At 43.5% G+C, this 21674-nt stretch overlaps 1 protein-coding gene across 1 annotated transcript; it reads left to right on the top strand.

The window, feature by feature from the left end:
- Positions 1-10904: 10904 nt before the first annotated feature.
- Positions 10905-21601, top strand: LOC311100170 (U2 snRNP-associated SURP motif-containing protein-like). Its single transcript, XM_084140973.1, has 24 exons — positions 10905-10951; positions 11604-11697; positions 11783-11894; positions 12007-12116; positions 12198-12265; positions 12364-12458; positions 12585-12649; positions 12802-12967; positions 13085-13290; positions 14137-14180; positions 15241-15345; positions 15440-15506; positions 15876-16045; positions 16179-16341; positions 16816-16895; positions 17004-17091; positions 17212-17340; positions 17519-17684; positions 17773-17847; positions 17927-17990; positions 18302-18449; positions 20625-20735; positions 20875-21083; positions 21171-21601. The coding sequence occupies exons 2-24, from the start codon at positions 11611-11613 to the stop codon at positions 21298-21300; spliced, it is 2658 nt and encodes an 885-aa protein (XP_083997099.1). The 5' UTR covers positions 10905-10951; positions 11604-11610; the 3' UTR covers positions 21301-21601.
- Positions 21602-21674: the final 73 nt, after the last annotated feature.

The raw sequence follows: 21674 nt of genomic DNA, 5'->3' as shown, positions 1-21674 counted from the left end.
ACAATGTGACAAATGATACCACGTTGGAGACCCTTTAACCTGGACAGCTGTTCCAGTACTACGAACAACTTCAAATGGTCCTTCACGACGTTCGTTATACCACTTCCTTCTAAATACCTTCACGAACACCTTGTCCCCAGGTTGCACTGTACTCCTTTTTTGCTCATCAAGCTTCTCCTGCACCTCTTCTTTTCTTTGCCTGTCAGAAACATATGTGGACAACTTTTTATGAAAATTGGCCATATATGTAACGTACGCTCTCATTTCATCTTCCAAAAGAGCCAAACTTGGACCCTTTCCGCTTGTTCGCAAACAAGGCGTAGGCATCCTTCTTCCTGTTACCAGTTCATGGGGTGTCATACGTAGATCACGCAACTCACTTGAGTGACACACCATTAATGCTAAAGGAAGCGCCGCTATCCAGTTTAGACCCGTATGCTGACAAATTTTGACAATGCGATTTTTCAAGACACCGTTCATTTTTTCACAAATCCCTTGACTTTGTGGGTGATAAACTGCTCCAAGACGTTGCTTAATTCCCAATTTTTGCAACATCAATTTAACTGATTTATCCACAAATTCCTTCCCATTATCTGAGGATATTCGATCGGGTAGTCCCCACCTGCTTATGACTTCTTTACACAAGAACTTGGCAACCGATTGAGCATCTTTTCGCTTAGTTGGACATCCTATGCACCTCTTGGTGTAGGAATGTAACCAAGAATAACAGTCACACCCCTGCGAACATTATTTTTCAGACAGATTGTGCACCTGCCTATGACGTAGTCAACCTGTTCAAGCAAATATGGTGCCCAAAAACCATACTCCTTTGTGATCTTTCTCCTAACCTCCCCCCTTGCAACATGAGCTAACCCATGTGCTTCCTGAATCATCAGACCTAATAGGTCTAGAGGTGCTACTATCAACCCCTCATGGTTTCTCCAAAGACCACAAAGGATTGTTACTCTGAGGATTTTTTATTGTCTTCAAAACACCTGCTTTCGAAAGTCCTTCAATTTGTGGTTCAATCCCTTGGATTGCTTCATCTTTCAATGGATACTGATTCTTCCAAGGAGCTCTGGCTCCTGGTCGAAGTTCAACTTTCACCGTTTGGGCTGATTTCACAAGTCCAATATCAGTACTGTGTTGAGACCACAAACATTCTGGAACTTGTTGCAACATCTCCTCTTTCATAGGGTCTGAATCCATCTTCACACTGCAAATAGATTCATGTGTCATCCGTACAGCTTGTGGCTCTCCTTGTCCTTGAGCCGAAATCATGATTTTGAGAAATCGCTGATCTTCACTCCTCCAAATCGCGAAATTCTCTTTCATCAGTACGAAAACAGCTTTCTCTGCTTCTGTCATCATTTATCCTATTTGCTTCTGCTCATAGCCTTCAGAAACCAACAAGGTCACATGTGGCACACTCTTCTCAATCTCCAATTCTTTATCCAGATAATCGTCTGTGTTTATCTTCATAGCTGCTCCTTGTGGTCCTAAAATTATGCAACATGAGTGTCACGATCGTCGTTAAGAGAGGAGGACCAAGGCGCAGCGTGATGAATGAACATGTTTATTTATCATTAGCGATAAACACGGACAGTAAACAAAAACAACAAACGACTCGTAACGTCCTAGGTAACATAGACCAACACGGAACAAGAACCCACAAACACAAAGGGAAAAACAGACAGTTTAAATATGGCTCCCAATCAGAGACAACCAGCCACAGCTGACACTCGTTGCCTCTGATTGGGAGTCACTCAGGCCAACATAGAAATAAACAAACTAGAACTCCCAACATAGAAATACACCACATAGACTGAACACATCCTGGCTCAACATATAGAGTCCCAGAGCCAGGGTGTTACAGTACCCCCCCCCCCCTAAAGGCGCGGACTGCGACCGCGCCTCCACTAGAGCAAAACAGGGGAGGGCTGGGTGGGCATTCCTCCTCGGCGGCGGTTCTGGCTCCGGCCTTGCCCACCACCCTCCAATAAACCCCCCATAGCGCCCCTGGTCCGGTCTGGCCCCGCTGGCTGGAGCTGAACTGGACGTAGCAGGAGCGGTTAGCTTCAGCTCCGTAGTGGAGCAGTTGACCGGTACCTTACCAGGCACCGGTGACCCAGGCACGGGTTGTGCTGGACTGACGACGCGCACCCCTGGCTTGGTGTGTGGAGCCGGAACGGGCCGGACCGGGCTGACGACTCGCACCCCTGGCTTGGTGCGTGGAGTAGGAACGGGCCGAACCGGGCTGACGACTCGCACCCCTGGCTTGGTGCGTGGAGTAGGAACAGGCCGGACCGGGCTGGCGACGCACACCGTAGGCTTGGTGCGAGGAGCAGGGACAGGCCGGACCGGGCTGACGATGCGCACCCCTGGCTTGGTGCGTGGAGTAGAAACAGGCCGGACCGGGCTGGCGACGCACACCGTAGGCTTGGTGCGTGGAGCAGGGACAGGCCGGACCGGGCTGGCGACGCACACCGTAGGCTTGGTGCGAGGAGCAGGGACAGGCCGGACCGGGCTGGCGACGCACACCGTAGGCTTGGTGCGTGGAGCAGGGACAGGCCGGACCGGGCTGGCGACGCACACCGTAGGCTTGGTGCGTGGAGCAGGGACAGGCCCGGGCCGGGCTGGCGACGCACACCGTAGGCTTGGTGCGAGGAGCAGGGACAGGCCGGACCGGGCTGGCGACGCACACCGTAGGCTTGGTGCGTGGAGCAGGGACAGGCCGGGCCGGGCTGTGGAGACGGATAGGAGACCTGGAGTGAAGAGCTGCCACAACCCGTCCTGGCTGATTGCCTACCTTCACACACTCTGTGTGAGGCATCAGCACAGGACGTACAGGGCTGTGTACCCGTACTGGCATAACAGCACGTGACACTGGCGCAGGATATACGGGACCGAGGAGAGGCACTGGAGGCCACGAGCGCTGAGCCGGCACACTCCGTCCTGGCTGCATGCCCACCTTCGCACAACACGTGCGGGGTGCTCGCACAGGACATACCGGACTATGCCGGACCACTCGTGGCACAGTACGCAGCTCCGCATACCCGGGAACCTGACCAGTCTCATGCTGCCATGCCTGAGTACGGGGAGTTGGCTCTGCTCTCCATCCAGGCTCCGCCAACCTGCCTTCTGGCCCCCCAAACCCGGTGGCCTCCTCTCCAAATCGCCCTGTGGCAGCCTCCTGCTGCCCAGCCGCCCATGCCGTGTGCCCCCCCCAAAAAAAAGGTTGCCTCTCGTCCGTCCGACGATGACACTGCTGACGCCGCTGCTCCTCTCTCGCCAGGGCCTTAATCCTAGCCCATGGCCCTTTGCCCCCGAGCATGTCCTCCCAGGACCACGATTTGCCCACCTGTGCCATCGCCAACCTCTCCATCTCCTTTCCCGGCGCTTCCTCCCATGTCCAGTCTGCCTGCTCCTGGACACGCTGCTTGGTCCTTGTGTGGTGGGTTCTTCTGTCACGATCGTCGTTAAGAGAGGAGGACCAAGGCGCAGCGTGATGAACGAACATGTTTATTTATCATTAGCGATAAACACGGACAGTAAACAAAAACAACAAACGACTCGTAACGTCCTAGGTAACATAGACCAACACGGAACAAGAACCCACAAACACAAAGGGAAAAACAGACAGTTTAAATATGGCTCCCAATCAGAGACAACCAGCCACAGCTGACACTCGTTGCCTCTGATTGGGAGTCACTCAGGCCAACATAGAAATAAACAAACTAGAACTCCCAACATAGAAATACACCACATAGACTGAACACACCCTGGCTCAACATATAGAGTCCCAGAGCCAGGGTGTTACAATGAGCTGAGTTGAACTTTCTTTGGTTGATGACTCAACCATTCCTCTGAGTTCGATTGGGCAGCATTCTTGAAATACTTGAGCGTACAATGAAATGGATATTCCGGAAGCCTCGCATCTGGCATATTTGCCACAATAAATTTCTCCCATATCTTAGCCTGCTTAAAAAAATCTTCACTGAGATTTCCAATTCAGAATACTGAAGAAGAATCCATCTCTGTCATCATCAACAATTGGTAAACCTTTTCCTTTGGCACTTCTACCAGACAGCCGTCTGGTGTACATTTTATTGTACAGTTCAACTTACACAATGCATCTCTTCCCAACAATGCAATAGGTGTATGTTCTGATACCAGTATGGGTATTGTAATTTTCTGATTTTTATAGCAGACCTCAATTGGTTCCGTAAGAGGAATCAGCTGTTTCACTCCCTCAAATCTGATTGTCCTAATTAGTTGATTGGACATAGGGAGATGTGTAGCATCTTCAGGCCGAACACAGGTAAAAGCAGCTCCGCTATCCGCCATCACTTCCAATGGTCGGTTGTTTATTTTCACCTCAATTGTTGGATCTTTTTCCGGTCCTGATGCTACCAGCTGACACCCCTCTTTCGGATCTTCTGGGCACCCCTAGAATCCTTGCTCTGGGCCCCTATAACGGTTCACCGGTCCTCCAGATGATCTTGACTGGCCCCTGTATCTTCCTCTGATATTCCCTCTGGTGTTTCCTCCTGGCCCATTACACCAACGGGCAAAGTGACCAACCTGTCCACAATTATAACACACTTCTGAAGATTGCTGGAAGTGTGGCTTAAATCTTCCTCCTCTTCCTCTTCCTAAGCCTTCTCGTCCTCTTCCTCTCCAATTCTGTGTCTGTCCAGAGACTGGCTGTGGATATGAAACAACTGGTACCGCTATTGGTGGCTGGTACAATTGCGGTTGGAACTGGTCCGGTTGAAGCTGTGGCAGTGATTGTTGATTTGGTGCACACTGATTCTGCATAACCAAAGCTTGTTTCTTCTCCTTCTTATTCTCCACCAGTTGTATTTGATTGAGTTTTCTGAGAGTTTCTTGGTCCTGTTCTTTCTGGTTGTGTTCCTTTTTCCTGTACAGATCCACTTGATGGGCTATATGATCTGTATAGACATCTTTTGTCATGCTTCCAAGTCCAACCACCTCTGCCAGTTTGCTCCTTACTGGTGAGGGCAGTCCCATCTGCAGTTTAGCTCTCAAAATTGACTGCTCAATTTGACTCACATCTGGATCATTTCCGGTAATATTTCTCCACACTTGATGAACTCTTGACACATAGGCTCTCAGATTTTCTTGTTGTCCTAGTGGGTCAAGCAGAATGATGTCAGGATGCACATTTGTTGGAAACGTATCTTTCAGTGTTCTCCACAGCCAATTTCTACTTGCAGCCAACAATTCAGGATCGTTCACCGCAGTCCCCACATATCTATTAAGTCCAGCTCTCTGAAAAATTTATTCCATATCTGGAATCCCAAGGAGATTAGATAAACGTCTCTTAATGTCTCCTATGGCAGACTGTGTTCCCACCATAATTTCTTCCAATTTTGAAATCCAAGGATATGCTCCATCTTGAAGAGTAGGCAGCTTCTCAAATATATCTGACATATCGGTATTCTGCAAAGGCTTATACTCCAGGTTCTGTCCTCGAATTATCACTGGCATCATCTTCTTACTTGTGCTCTCTTTCCTTGGCCTCAATGTATACTTCTTCTCCAATTCTTGGGATCCTTTTCTCAGCAGTTTTTTCTTCTGTATCTTCAGCTTCTTGAGTTGTTCTTCCAGTTCTCTTACTTATTCGCCTTATCCAGGCATGATACGCATCGGTCTATATCTCTTTCTATTTCTTCTGTGCTAATCATTGTAGGATAAAATCCTCTTGAATATGAAGCACCTTTAATCTCCAAATCTTTATCGCTGTCTTCATCTTCACTTTCATCAGAACTCGAATCTCTTGTATTCCTCTTCTTCCAACATCCATCACCCCTTCTTTCCGCTCTGGCCAACCTCCGTCTGATCACAGGGTCATATCCACCCATGATCTCTTCTGAATCACTCTGATCATCATCATCATCATCTTCAAGTTCCATCCTCCTGAACCTCACTCCACCCTTAGTTTCCAGACATCTCGTTTTCTTCTTACTTTTGGAGTTTGGATTCATCTTTATGGTCGTTTCTGCTTGTCCTCTCTCTATTATTCGTTCATCTTCATCTCTGATGCAATAATCACACTCCTGAATGATCACTGGAAGCTGAGGATAGATGTCCTTAAACTCTACTTCTTTCTCGTAAGGTGGGGGTCTTTTTGCTGAATCCGTATGTGAGAAAGGTGTATTGACTTCTGCCATTAGTTTTTCTGTCACCTTCACCTCTTTTGCCATTTTCTCTATACCTCTGTCTCTTTTATCGTTGGTATCTTTTATCAGTTTTTGTCCTTCATTTTCAAACAGCTTAAGAACACCCAGCTCTCTTTGTCTCTTTTCTTTACGTTGTTCCCTTTTTTCCCCCCTTCTTTTGATCTGCATTATAAATTGACACAAGCACTTTCATTATGTTGATGATGTCAGGGTTAAGAGTCCCTTCCACTGGCCATGGTTGTTCAATGTCAGGCCAACGTTTATTCCATTTTCCAGATAACCTTGCAATACCATTAACTAGAGGATTACTATTTTCTACTACATCAACAGGAGTAATTACTTTCATAGTTTTGATGTGCTTTTCCCCCATTGTAACAACTCTTTTATATTCCTCTATTGTGAATTATTTTATTATTATTATTATTTTAAACCAATTAATTTGTAAACCAAAAATACTTTAGACTATGTAGCTTATGTTTCCCTCCCTTTTATTTATTTTAAATTGTTAAAATTTTAAATTAATTAATTAATTAATTAATTAATCAATATATTTATTTATTTATGTTTATTTTTTTATTTTTTTTATTTTTTATTTTTTTTTACCAAATTATTGATTAGTGGCAATCTTACCACATCCGATCAGGAAAAGTAAAGGAAAATAGTCAACTTCAGAGCAATCCAAAAAAGAAAGACCTGTAATCCAGCAACACTCCAGCACTCACAAACCAATTGCTTAATAATCACCCATTTACCTTAATTTTACAGAATAATGTCAGTGCTGGATTTCCAACACAACTCTAATCAAACCAACTCATGCACAAAAAACTCCAATGTGCAATTCTTAATTACATCAATTGATCAGTCTGTTGCCAAGTCCCTGTCAAATTGTCACAACATGAAATATGCTAGGCACACACAATGTCCTGAATGGGAAGGTACGTTTTGTGAACAGAACAGTACTGGCCTTAATTGGACTGGATCCGTGGCAGCACACACTGTCGCGTGACTCACTGGTCAGCACCTCCTCACTCTCTCTCTCTCTGTCTCCTCCTTCTCGTCTCTCCCATAACAGAAGAACAAAGAACACAGACAATCATTTAGTATTTTATGCATACCTATGTTCACATTCGCGCTAAGAAATAAGCAAACAGCTTAACTCAGGAATATTATAAATAGCTCAATAACATTTTATTTTATTTATTTTTAATTCGTCAACATATCTCTCATTTATAAATTCAATAGATCTCAATCAAATAGTTTAATCGTTAAGCAACAGCCAATTTAACAAACAGAATACTTTATTCGTGTGTAAGTCTCCCCCTCCTTCTCTGTCTGCATGTCACAGCAGCTCAGTGCAGGCAGGGGAGTGGCATACTTGCTCTACGTAACTCTAAACTCATAAAATCCCACACATGCGCAGTTCATTCACCAATGCGATTTCAGAGTGAGAAGAGCTCCCAAGCAGCTCTCTCCAAGCTAAACAACAGAAAGTAGACAGACCAGCTGTCCCTCCGTTATTTCCCCAACACAGACAAACAGTAACACTTAACAGAACTCACAAACCAACACAAAACATAGAACACAAATCCTACTTTGAAGTTTCTTAACTTCACTTATCCTAATCTGCAGATTTATAGTTATTTTCTTATCCATTACAAAACATCTCTATACACTCTTAAAATCCTCCCTGTAGGCTCATAATCTTTTAACAGTTATTAAACGTTCTCTTTTTATAGAGACTCATAAGATTTTAACCTTAACTTCCTTCCAGGGGGCTCATATATAGTTAACAATTATTAACGTTCTCGCTAACGGAGACTCATAAGATTTTAACCTTAACTAACATATTTCCTTACAAAAAGCTAAAACCCCTGTTCTCAACCAAAACATATATATGTATATATCTCTAACATAAATCTTATCATAACATGAGTCGAAACACAGCAGAGACGTCTTTATTTTATTATTATTTTTTCCCCCACACACACACAATTCAAGAGGAATGCATCCGTTCCTACGGTCCTCTAAAGCATGCTACCGTCGTTCCTTATTTCTCATAGTTCCTTCCTAAATTTCTGCTACCTCGAGTTTGCAGATATTCAGTGAGAGGTTACATCAAACATATACCTCGTCAACTATAAGTCGAGGGGTAACTTGCAACCGAATGTATCTACCACAAACACCAGTTCCCGGAACTGACCTTAAAAATCAACCTAGTGAGTTTTCAGGATTTTCGGCCCATCCTAATGATCGCCTCGTTTGAGGGCTTCCATAGATCAACGACGTCCTAATTAGTATACATTTTTCCTTAGTTCCAGGCCTTATTCCTTCATCCTATTCTTTTTCATTTTTATTCAAGCCAAATATCCCTGTGCCCAGTGTTATCAATTCCTATAGACACTCCCTCCTGTTTGCGTTGTTTCCAACGCAAACAAATTTAGAAATTTAGAACGGATTCTTATCCCACAGCAAATAACAGCAAAGTGCACACATAAGTCTTTCAAACGGTACATCTCCTCAGCGCACACACCCACATAAGCAAACGAACCGACCAGCGCCCAAAATTGTGAGAAATCTCACCTTATGTGCAGGCGTCTTGAGCGGGAGTCACTTCGTAGCTCATGAATGGAACGCTGGAGAGACGCAACACGTCCCAAAGTTCCCCGTCGCCATTCTGTGGTATCGAAATAACGATGCTAATTATGCTGTGATGACAAGAAATCCGCTGACACTGATTTCAGCGTCAAGATTTCAGGGTCAATTTACAGACTCCTGCAGACATCTGGAGAACAACTGACCCAATCTCTAATATGTTGTTCCTCCTCGTCCTTTGTTCCAACCATGGTATTTAAAATCTGTAACATGATATGGGTGGTTTTCCCATAAACCAATCCCAGGACGCCACATAACAGACTTCCTCTGTTTTAGGGGGCCCCTATAGTAATGCTTTCCAGATGCTTCCGCAAGCTGAGTCAACTTCCTCTAACCCACCATTTGCAAACGTCAGCAAAGTCATAAACTGTTTAGACACTACAACGCGCTATGCGCTTCAGCGCTCGGCGGTCCCAGTCTGTGAGTTTGTGTGGCCTATCACTTTGCGGCTGAGCCGTTGTTGCTCCTAGATGTTTCCACTTCACAATAACAGCACTTACAGTTGACCGGGGCAGCTCTAGCAGGGCAGAAAAATTTGAGGAACTGACTTGATGGAAAGGTGGCATCCTATGACGGTGTCATGTTGAAGGTCACTGAGCTCTTATGGACAGGCCATTCTACTGCCAATGTTTGTCTATGGAGATTGCATGGCTGTGTGCTTGATTTTATACACCTGTCAGATACGAGTGTGGCTGAAATAGCCAAATCCACTAATTTGAAGGGGTGTCCACATACTTTTGTTTCCTGGTATGAGGATCAGGGCAGGCCCAGGACAGGGTCCACAGAGGGGCAGTGGCGGAGAAGAGGCAGAGGCCGAGAAGGCCGGATTGTCATCCTGCAGTGATCACTGTTGAGGACCCATGTGCATTCTGTAGCTTATATCCAAAGCATCTCATTAATCACCCTCTTAACCCTTCTGATATGCTTACATTTAACATTTTAAAAACTAAATATCATTGAAAATTATCTTCAATGTTCCACCACTAGCCAATTTAAAAATGTTTGCTTTCTCTTTACAGATTCACTGAACATCAACTTGTTCAACTGTAATCTAAAAGCACTAATGCAGTTACTGTACATGCGTTCTCATAAAGGTACAGAAGTAATAGTCTGAAAGTGTTAAAAAAGCAAGTCTCAAATAGTTCAGTGCTCAAGGTTCAATGAAGTACCCAACGATGTAATTTGTTGCCACTTTATCTTGATGTTGGTTTTAGGATGTATGGCACACATATTAATTACATTTCTTGGCTGTTTTAATAATCAGTTATATGGAAACCCGCAAAATCGTTTTGCGGAGCAGTTAGGCCATGACCTGAATTAGATTTGGCATGTCGGAGAATTTCTGTGGCCGTGTTTACAAACTTTTTTGACCTCTGAAGAACTCAATTAATATTAGAACTTAAAATGACAAGTGATAAAGAAGAGCAGAAGTGACAGGCTACACAGATGTTCACACACTTCATAAAGACCCTAGACACATGTTATATTGGGAAATATCATGTGAGGTTCGGACAGTGACCTCAGCCTGTTACCCAAAGTATTTATAGCACTGGTCTATGCAGTTGCATGTAGGCCATATTACATTATGTTTACAGCAACCGCTATGGAAATCTACTGATAAAATGTCAAACATTGATTTTAATGAGACTATTACTGTTGTCCCTCGATTTGCTTGTTTACTTGCTGTCATTCAGTTGCACATATGTTGTAAATTGTTGTAAATTAATTACGAAATATACTTATTAAAAAACTTGATATAATTAAATGTTTTATTTATTTGGTAATCAATACATTTACAATACATGTATCCTACACTTACAGATGTATTGGGTAAAGATCACATGTTTTTTTTAACCATAAATTGTATTAAATGAAATAGCTAGATTATGTAGCTAAATCACGTTGCATGCATATTATGATATAATGATTTTATTATAGCCTTGGCCTAATTTTATGATAGCCTACTGAAAGAGCCGACAAACTGAAGTCATCTTTCTGGGTGTTTTATTGGTCAGAGAGTGCAGTGACATCATGTCCAATTTTGTCGTATTCAAAATGGTGGAGCAATAACAAACGCATTGTAAATTTCTACGGTAAGGAATATGCAACTTTTAGTCTTAATGATCCATACTCATTGTTATGTAGATCATTCAAAACAAGCATCTATTTTATTAGGTACATATTTGTCTTGCAGTATGTTAGAAATGACGCTGTAACAAAGCTTTGCACCAGATCACACACAGCATGCAATCGAGATTTGGCCTAGCTAGCTAGTTAGCGTTAGCCACACAGTGATTGTATGGGGGGCAGGGCTCGTGTATGATCAACTGAGCTAACTAGTTATTTGAAGAGTAATGGAGGAAATGATAGCTGGCTAGGTATTAATAAGCAAGGTTAGGTTCGTATCTGGCGACAGAAATGTGCAGGTATGTTACAGTCAACAAATATGATTACATGTCTAGCTAGCTAATGTTGGTTGGCCATAGCTCGCAGTAGTTAGCGAGCTACAGAACTTGACTAACTACTGTTATTTGTTCAGATTCATGCATCTGCAGTTTTAATAAGTTTGCATGCAATTGCATTCATTACACAAATATATTTTTCAGTTGGGTACCCACAGTTCCAGAAGAGCTGTAGCTGAATAAAATAAAATAGAAGTGTGTGAAGAGACAGAGGGGGGTGCATTTTGTTAGACTACATTTCTTCAATATGACACACTATATTTCTGTTATTTTTTTATATAAGTATCAGCATGGCAGACAAAAATGGCAAGAAAGGGAAACCTGTAGGCGTGAAGAGAACATTGACCAAGAGAGAACAAGAAGATATGAAGAAAAAGGTAAGAGATTTGACCATTTATAGCTAGCCATCTTCAACAAAGTGTAGGCCTATTCTTTTCAATTTTAAAACAATCACTTTTCCAGGAAGAAGAAAAAGCAGCTGAAGTTTTTGAAGAGTTTTTAGCATGTTTTGACAGTAATGACAAAAGTGGGGTGAAGACCTTTGTCCGTGGGGGTATCGTCAATGCAACTAAAGGTGAGCGAAACATCCTGGCGAATCCAACTTCGGTTGAATCTGTGTTGCGAACACTATTTTCCATTATTTTAATGCCTACACGGTTACAATTTCTATTTGATTTTTTTTGCAGAAGAGGAAGCAGCAGAGGTGAAAAAGAGCAAGCTTTACCGACCGATCACCAAGTTTACTTCAGTGTCCCAGAATGTCTCACCGGCACACTCTTCTGAAATCAGAAGGCCTGTGAGTATCCATGTGAATCCCTTACTGTGTATACAGAATGATACATTATTTTGTCCCCTTATATGTTTGCCTGGTCCACAGATTGTTAAAAAGAAGACAGAAGAGAAGAAGAAGAGCAACCTTGAACTTTTTAAAGAGGAGCTAAAGCAGTATGTTTTTTGACACGTCGTAGTAATTCATGTTGTTTCATTATTTATTTGACCAATTTGTTGTTTATTTTTGTGTGCAAATAATTCTGTTCTCCTAGAATACAGGAGGAACGTGAAGAAAGGTACAAAAGAAAGACAAAAGAGCCTGGAGGAGGATATGGAGACTTGGACATACCACTAATGCCACGATCAAGTAAGAGACAAATCTGTCCTTTGCAGTGGAATAAGAATGGTTTACTACAATAAGCCTTAGTCCAAATCAAAGATGAACCCTCTGTAGCTTTTACATGTTTAGCTACATATGAACGTCTCCCTCCAGTATTTGATGATGACCCAGCCATACCGAACACAACCAACCTGTACATTGGCTGCATTAGCCCTAAGGTAAAGAAACTATCTGCTTAGGACGTTTTGACAAAGGAGATAAAGATTCACAATATAGCCAGCTCTTCGTTTGTTTTTGATAAATTCAACCAACTTAAATGCTGACTGAATTTCTGCGAAACTTTGCTGATATGATACTTATGATGTGTCAGATGAATGAAGAAATGCTTTGCAAAGAGTTTGGCAAGTATGGTCCCCTGGCGAGTGTGAAGATCATGTGGCCCCGTAGTGACGAGGAACGCACCAGGGTCACAAACAGAGGCTTTGTGGCCTTCATGACCAGGAAAGATGCAGAGAGGGCCTTGGCTGCTCTAGACGGTGAGTCAATCTGTGATAAGGGAATATTACATTCTGTTCAGTAAACAACGCAAGATGATAAATGCCCTGCTCCGTGTTCCATTGACCTTGTAGGATCATTGCTGCTTTTTACTGCAGGTAAAATGGTTATGGGTTTTGAAATGAAGCTGGGATGGGGGAAAGCTGTTCGCATCCCTCCGCAGCCACTCTATACACCTATAGGGGTACTTAAAATGTCCACACCCCCACCCCCCTCCGGCCTGCCCTTCAACGCTCAGCCCAGAGACCGCTTCCGCAATGACTTTACCAAGCCATGGGGCAGGTCCAAGGAGGAGTTTGACAAGGTAGGTTGGTCCTTTAAAAAAAAAAGACTGTAGGGTAGGGCTCTCCAACCCTCTTCCTGGAGAGCTACCGTCCTGTAAATTTTCGCTCCAACCCTAATCTAGCGCACCTTTCTAATAATTAGCTGGTTGATAAGCTGAATCTGGTTAGTTACAACTGGGGCTGGAGTGAACCTACAGGAGGGTAGCTCTCCAGGAACAGGGTGAGGAGACCCCTGCTATAGCGTGTGTGCATGGTTCTGTCAAGTTGTTGAAAATAATTTTTTGCTTTGTTTTAAACTACAGTTCATTCGCCAATTTGAGGTGTGTGTGTAGTAGATATTCTATGCAGGTTGATACATTTATCATAGGCTCAATCAACTGGACATTGCTTAGAATTTGATCTAGAATTCAGAACGGCATTTGTATGCACAAACAAAAGGGATGTGATGGTCATGTTCTGAAATAGCAGTTCCGAGTTCCATTTACCTTTTTAAATTCCAGTTGGTTTGTCCTGTGGTGCTTGTATAGACATGTTATGAATCTATTCCTTAGACTAGTAGTGACCTAGTTTTAGGATAGGTCCTAAGGCAGGGGATTTGACCCAGATAGAGTTATGAGGTAGTTACAGAACCATATGTAATCAACGTTACTGTAAAATTAAGAGGGTGGGGTATTCTATAGATAATTTACTTTAACAACAGTGTAGCTGTCTCTCGAATGTGGGAACCTTTTCCCTCGTTAAAATAAAGTATAGCTGTTACTGCTATCGTCATTTTATATGCTGTATGTATCCTGCAGTGTTTCATCTGTGTGTATATATACTCACTTTTTTTATATCTTCACTATTTGATTTGACTTCACGAACAGACTCTGTCCGAAGCTGTAGTCAAAGTGGTTATCCCAACAGAAAGGTACACACTCTTTATCCATTCTTACTACTACTGCTACTACGACTGACCAGACGTTCTCACAGACAGAACAGTGTTAGAGGCCCTGCCCTGGTGTACTGGTCTTGTGTACGTATGTGACAGACAGGAAGCCCCAGTCCTAAGTGATACGCCTGTATGTACATGACTGATGGAAGAGGACAGCTGAGAACATAACTGTTTTTGTGCTTTTCTCCCTACATGTCTCATAGTTTGTAGTAGTGTCCTGTTCTAACATTGGTCTGCATTAAGCTATCTTGTTGACAACATGGCCTATGTTCAGGGAATTGGTTACCCCTGCTGCTTAGGACTGGAGGCCCTGTATCTAACTAGTAGGAGGGCCATGGGCCTCAGTTGAACACTGTTGAAGTGAATCATTGGCCTAGTAAGCAAAGCCCATAGTTTATTCATTCATGTCATCCTCATTAGATTAGTAAATGACACCATTGTAATCCCCGTCAGGAAAATGGATTGTTAGACTTTTAAATTATTGTTGGAGTCCGTTATATCCATTGAAACGTACTGGTACTAATTTCAGTGGCAATCTTTGTTCTTCCTACCTGTGTTGGCTGAGACACTGCAGACAGATACAGCTAGAAGGCAAATGCATTTTAGATTAAAATCAGTAGTAGCTAATAGTAGTAAGTAATGTTGTCACTATCATTTATATATATACACAGTATATAGCCCCACTTTTTAAATTTAGAAACACCTACTGCTTCTTCATTTAGACACATAGTACTAGACACATGACAGAAGGAAACACTACTTCTGATGTAACTGCACACTAGGGACAGACGTCTCCCCAACTCACTCGTGTGTGCACACCAACACACATCACACAACATATCCTCAATGTTGCTGTGATAAATGATTGCAGAGGGACAAATGTAAGCACCCACAATGTTCTAGAAGAGAGACCGAGAGAGAGGTTAAAGGGCTTGGGGCCAGTGTTCAGTGAGAGCTTTGACATGGTCACTGGTTTGAATGAGGGGGGACAAGTCACAGCGTTCGGTCTCTCATCCCCTCTCCTTTTACTCCACAGGAATCTGTTAGGCCTCATCCACAGGATGATAGAGTTTGTGGTGCGTGAGGGACCCATGTTTGAAGCCGTCATTATGAGCAAAGAGAAGAACAACCCTGACTTGAGGTGAGCTGCCATTGCTGAGCTCTCCCTTTCCCTCTAGTCACACCACTGGTCTAAAGATATCTTTTTAAACTCGTGTTTCTATTCATGATTTCAGGTTCCTTTTTGACAACAAAAGCCAAGACCATGTGTACTACCGCTGGAAACTCTACTCCATTCTCCAGGTAGGTCATGCTCTTAATCTGGCCTGGCTACACCCCTATGACCATGAGTCCATCTCAAATAAAATGTTATTTGTCACATGCGCTGAATACAACTGGTGTACTTTACCATGAAATTCTTTCTTACGAGCCATTCCCAACAATGCAGAGTTAGTAACACAATTAGAATAACATACACAAGCATGAAGCTATATACAGAGAGTTTCAGTACCAGATCAATGTGCAGGGGTACGAGATATTTGAGGTAGATATGTACATGAAGGCAGGTTAAAGTGACTAGGCATCAGGATAGATTATAAAGAGTAAAATAAAGAACAGTACCCACTACACCTCTACTGCGCCTCATCCGTATCCCTCTCCCTCCATCCCCAGGGTGAGCCCCCCAGTGAGTGGCGGACGGCAGACTTCCGGATGTTCCGTGGGGGCTCCATCTGGAGGCCGCCCCTCCTAAACCCCTACCTCCATGGAGACGAGGAGGCGGGAGACGAGGAGGAGTCTCCCTCCCAGGAGGAGGAGCTGAAGAAGGGCCAGCTCAAGACTGAGTAAGTGTTGCTGTACACACAGAGGCAGGTTCTGAGGCAGATTGAAGATAAAAGGCATTCTCTCATGGAATTGACATGTTATTGGAAATATCGACATTCTCAGGATAATAATGAATGCGTATTTTTATTCCAGGCACAGAGAGAGACTAGAGACGCTGCTGAGAGGACTCACCCCTCGTAGGGAGGACGTTGGTGATGCTATGCTGTTCTGTCTGGAGAGAGCAGAGGCAGCAGAGGAGGTGGTGGGGTGCATCGCAGAGTCCCTGTCCCTCCTTCAGACGCCACTACAGAAAAAGGTCCCTTATCCTATGACAGTCTTACATGATCAACCACATTCACATGGCATACAGTATATACCCCAAAAAATATAATCAACGGCCCCTGGAGCAAAGGGTTACGTGCCTGGCTCAAGGCACATCGACAGGTTTTTCCACCTTGTCGGTTACTGACCCAACGCTAACCGCTAGGCTACCTGCCGCCCAGATTATTACTCCCAATCATCATGTCTATCTTTATTCCCACAGATTATTACTCCCAATCATCATGTCTATCTTTATTCCCACAGATTATTACTCCCAATCATCATGTCTATCTTTATTCCCACAGATTATTACTCCCAATCATCATGTCTATCTTTATTCCCACAGATTATTACTCCCAATCATCATGTCTATCTTTATTCCCACAGATTATTACTCCCAATCATCATGTCTATCTTTATTCCCACAGATTATTACTCCCAATCATCATGTCTATCTTTATTCCCACAGATTGCCAGACTGTACCTGGTATCCGACATCTTGTACAACTCCTGTGCCAAAGTTGCCAATGCATCTTATTATCGCAAATTGTAAGGAAAGTCTATTTGAAATACGTTTGTCATTATATAATACACATGCTCTGTGGTCATACTGTGTCCTTCTGTTTAAGGGTTTTCACTGTTTCTCTGTTCCTTCAGTTTTGAAGCAAAATTGCCCCAGATATTTGGTGACATTAGTGATGCATATCGAAACATACAAGCAAGACTACAAGCTGAACAGTTCAAGGTAATGAGTGTAGTTTTAAAAAATGACAACGCTTTATAACCTTTTTCCATGCTTGTGATTTGTTGTTGCCTTGGCCAGAACAAATACATTAACGCTCACCCACATGTCTTCTCTCTTCAGCAAAAGATAATGGGCTGTTTCAGGGCCTGGGAAGACTGGGCCGTATACCCAGAGTCTTACCTGATCCAGCTACAGAACATCTTCCTGGGTCTGATCAAGGCAGGAGAGGAGGTGATCGAGAGGGTAGAGGTGAGCTGGATCTCAGGACCTGTCCTGGACAAGACCTGGAAAATAGTTTTGATCAATGCCTATTTGATTGATGACACTGTTACATTCTCTGATAGTGTGTGTAAATATACAATGCAGCTAGAAGCAGAGCTGAATTTAGCGACATTGGTTTATGTGGGCTGGGCATATCTCACCTCAGGTGGCGTCTCCAGACCTGGATGGGGCGCCGTTAGACGGAGCTCCGCTTGACGACCTTGACGGCTCGCCCCTGGCCTGGGACCCTGCCTCCCTGGATGGGGTGCCTGTTGATGACATCGACGGGGTTCCCCTCGGTGCACCCATGGACGACATTGACGGAATGCCTTGTAGGTCAATCTGGCAGAATTTTTGTGGAAAATTGAAACAATTAAAACGTTATAAGATGTGGACTTGATGTAAGTTTGTGTTCTGCAGTGGATGACCTGGCCCACTCCAGAGTGGCTCTGTCTAAATGGGAGAGGGTGGACGATGCTGATGCTCTCCCACAAGGTACTGTACTGTCAGCACTGTAAACCCAACAATAATATCTCTACTAGAGCTGGGCTCACTCTGCCTCTTCCTCTTTCAGCTAACACTGAATCCAAATGGGACACTTTGGGAGAGCGAGACTTGGGGGACGACCTGAATGCAAGGTAAGAACCTGGTGCAGGCACTCTTTTCCCATCACTCAAGATCATACGAATGGTTGGAAACCCAACTCCTCACAGAGTAACTGTGATGTAGCATGTCCTGCAGTGCTGCTGTAGAGCAGTGTTTTCCAGCTCCAGGACCCCCAACAGTAACCCTGGACAAAGAAAACCCTGATTAAACTTGTCAAGGGCTTAATGATTAGTTGACAAGTAGAATAAAGTGTGCTTGTTCAAGGCCACAACAAAGAAATGTACTGTTGGGGGTACTGGAGGACTTAGTGGCTCTTCTCATCTTCTCTCCCCCTGGTCCACAGTGCTAACATTAAGGGAGGAGATGGGGAGTCCGAGGATGACAGCAGCGATGATGATAGCCCCTCTAAGTACGACAGTGCTGACTTCAAGAGCTCCCTCAGCAGTTTTGAGATGTCAGAGAGCAAGAGGAGCCGGCTGAGGGAGCTGGAGGCAAGCACACACCAATGTAACACAACACACAACACAGTGCAGCAGACCTTCAGACTCAGTCCATACCGGTCAACCGACTAATATTAATAATAATACATACAGTGCCTTCAGAAAGTATTTATACCCCTTGACTTATTCCATATTTTGCTGTGTTACAGCCTGAATTCAAAATGGATTAAATGTGATTTCTCACATCTACCATAATGGCAATTATAAACTGTCTGGTTCGAGCCCTGAATGCTGATTGGCTGAAAGCTGTGGTATATCAGACCGTATACCATGGGTATGACAAAACATTTATTTTTACTGTTCTAATTACGTTGGTAACCAGTTTTTAATAGCAATAAGGCACCTCGGGCGTTTGTGGTATATTGCCAATATACCATGGTTAAGGGCTGTATACAGGCACTCCGCGTTGCGTCGTGCTTAAGAACAGCCCTTAGCTGTGGTATATTAGCCATATACCACACCCCTCGTGCCTTATTGCTTAAATACCCCATAATGGCAAAGTGAAAAAATATTTTAGCTAATGTGGTCCTCTGTAGCTCAGCTGGTAGAGCACGGCGCTTGTAACGCCAAGGTAGTGGGTTCGATCCCCGGGACCACCCATACACAAAAATGTATGCACGCATGACTGTAAGTCGCTTGGATAAAAGCGTCTGCTAAATGGCATATTATTATTATTATTTAATTTATTGAAAATGAAATAGAGAAATATCTAATTTAAATAAGTATTCACACCCGAGTCAATACTTTGTAGATGCACCTTTGGCAGAGATGACAGCTGTGAGTCTTTCTGAATTGTGCAAAATTTGCCCATTTATTATTTTCAAAATTCTTCAAGCTCTGTCATATTGGTTGTTGATCATTGCTAGACAACCATTTTCAGGTCTTTCCATAGATTTAAGTAGATTTAAGTCAAAACTGTAACTCGGCCACTCAGGAACATTCACGGTCTTCTTGGTAAGCAACTCCAGTGTAGATTTGGCCTTGTGTTTTAGTTGAATTCATCTCCTAGTGTCTGGTGGAAAGCAGACGGAACCAGATTATCCTCTAGGATTTTGCCTGTGCTTAGCTCCATTCCGTTTCTTTTTTTATCCTGATTGCTTTGCCACATTTTTTGCAGTATTACTTAAGTGCCTTGTTTCAAACAGGATGCATGTTTTGGAATATTTTTTTGTATGTACAGGCTTCCTTCTTTTCACTCTGTCAATTAGGTTGATCCACCCTCAGTTTTCTCCTATCTCAGCCATTAAATCTGTAACTGTTTTAAAGTCACCATTGGCCTCCTGGTGAAATCCCTGAGCAGTTTCCTTCCTGTCCGGTAACTGAGTTAGGAAGGACGCCTGTATCTTTGTAGTGACTGGGTGTATTGATACACCATCCAAAGTTTAATTAATAACTTCACCATGCTCAAAGGTATATCCAATGTCATTTTTTTTACCCATCTACCAATAGGTGCCATTTATAACATTTTTACATTTTAGTCATTTAGCAGACGCACTTATCCAGAGCGACTTACAGGAGCAATTAGGGTTAAGTGCCTTGCTTAAGGGCACATCGACAGATTTTTTACCTAGTTGGCCTGGGGATTAGAACCAGCGACCTTTCGGTTACTGGCACAACGCTCTTAACCACTAAGCTACCTATAAGGCATTGGAAGACCTCCCTGGTCTTTATGGTTGAATCTGTGTTTAAAATTCACTGCTCGACTGAGGGACCTTACAGATAATTGTATGTGTGGGGTACAGAGTTGAGGTAGTTATTCAAAAATCATGTTAAAACACTGATTGCACACAGTCCGTGTGTCTTGTTATGCACATTTTTACTCCTGAACTTTAGGCTTGCCATAACAAAAGGGGTTGAATACTTGACTCAAGACATTTAAGCTTTTCATTTTTAAATAATTTGTTAAAATGTTGACATTTTGTGGTATTGGTGTAAGCTAGTGACAACTTCAGCCTGTAACACAAGATGTGGAAAAAGGGGTGTGAATACTTTCTGAAGGTACTGTAGGTCTTCTATAGCGCTTTTCAAAACCCGAACACACTTAGCTAATATTCTATTCTTGAAAGCAGTTGATTTCCATTCATTTATGCAACAATTGGACCCACTGTCCAAACAGTACGAATGTATGTATAGTATCTTATATTTACTCAAGTGTCTCTGCTGCAGGTGAAGGTGATGAAGTTCCAGGATGAGCTGGAGTCTGGGAAGAAGCCCAGGAAGTCACAGATGAACATGCAGAAACAGGTGGAGCACTACAGGAACAAGCTGCTACAAAAGGTGGGTCTCTAGTGTACTTTTATTTCATATAAGCCCAGCAGTAAGGGAAACTGTCCAGATACCATGAAGTTGCAGGTTTAAAATGTGACAAAAAAAAACCCAGTTGCAATGGATCCACATGTTCTCTGTTCACCTCCAGGAGTTCGATAAGGATGACAAGGAGAAGAGAGAGAGATCCATTCCGAAGTCAAAAGACCGATCAAAGAAGGATGAGAGGAGAGACAAGGCAGAGGAGAGCAGTAAAGCACGGGACAAGGAGAAGAGTAAAAGAAGTCAAGACAGGGACAGGGGACGGAGTAGAGACACAGAGGAGCGGACACAGAAATACAGAGGACATTCTCCCTCAAAGTAAGGCCTGTGTGAAACCACTGTTTGTGTTCAGCATTCTATATATTTGTGCTGACTGACTCACCCCTATCCCACCCTTCCAAACAGAATCAAGTCAAAGTCTCCCAAGAAGTCCAAGCGGTCCCGGTCGCCCTCGCCAGTCAGGAAGACGTGGAGGAGGTCTAGCTCCCGGTCACCACACCGCTCCCACAAAAAGACAAAGAAGAGCAAACACTGATCCTGAGGCCTATGCCTCTCCTGAAGCAGCCAGGCGGCTTTCATGGGCTGCCCTGCTCCGCCAGTGCTGACCACGCCACGGCGCTACACGCTTCTTTCCCCACAATGCCTCTGGACTGTCTCTGCAGACCAACTGACAGCTGTTTGTTTCCCTCTGCAGTGAAGATTTGGCAGTTTTTTTGTAAGATGACATTTGAACATTATTTGTACAGTTCTATTTGTTTTGTTTTCCCGTCAGGTTGTTTTTAAACCCCATTCAGATTGCGACTAGTCCCTGAGACAATAAATCACTCTTGGCAATGTGTCTGTGTTGTCGTCCATGCTCCAGGATGGGGAATGGATTAGCTGAGGGTACCACATGTCATGTCCAGTCAT

The sequence above is a fragment of the Coregonus lavaretus genome, assembly GCF_964263955.1.
Source record: "Coregonus lavaretus genome assembly, chromosome: 24".
Taxonomy (NCBI): Eukaryota; Metazoa; Chordata; class Actinopteri; order Salmoniformes; family Salmonidae; genus Coregonus; species Coregonus lavaretus.
Note: the sequence above shows the minus strand (reverse complement) of the source record. Positions and strands in the feature narration are given on the sequence as shown.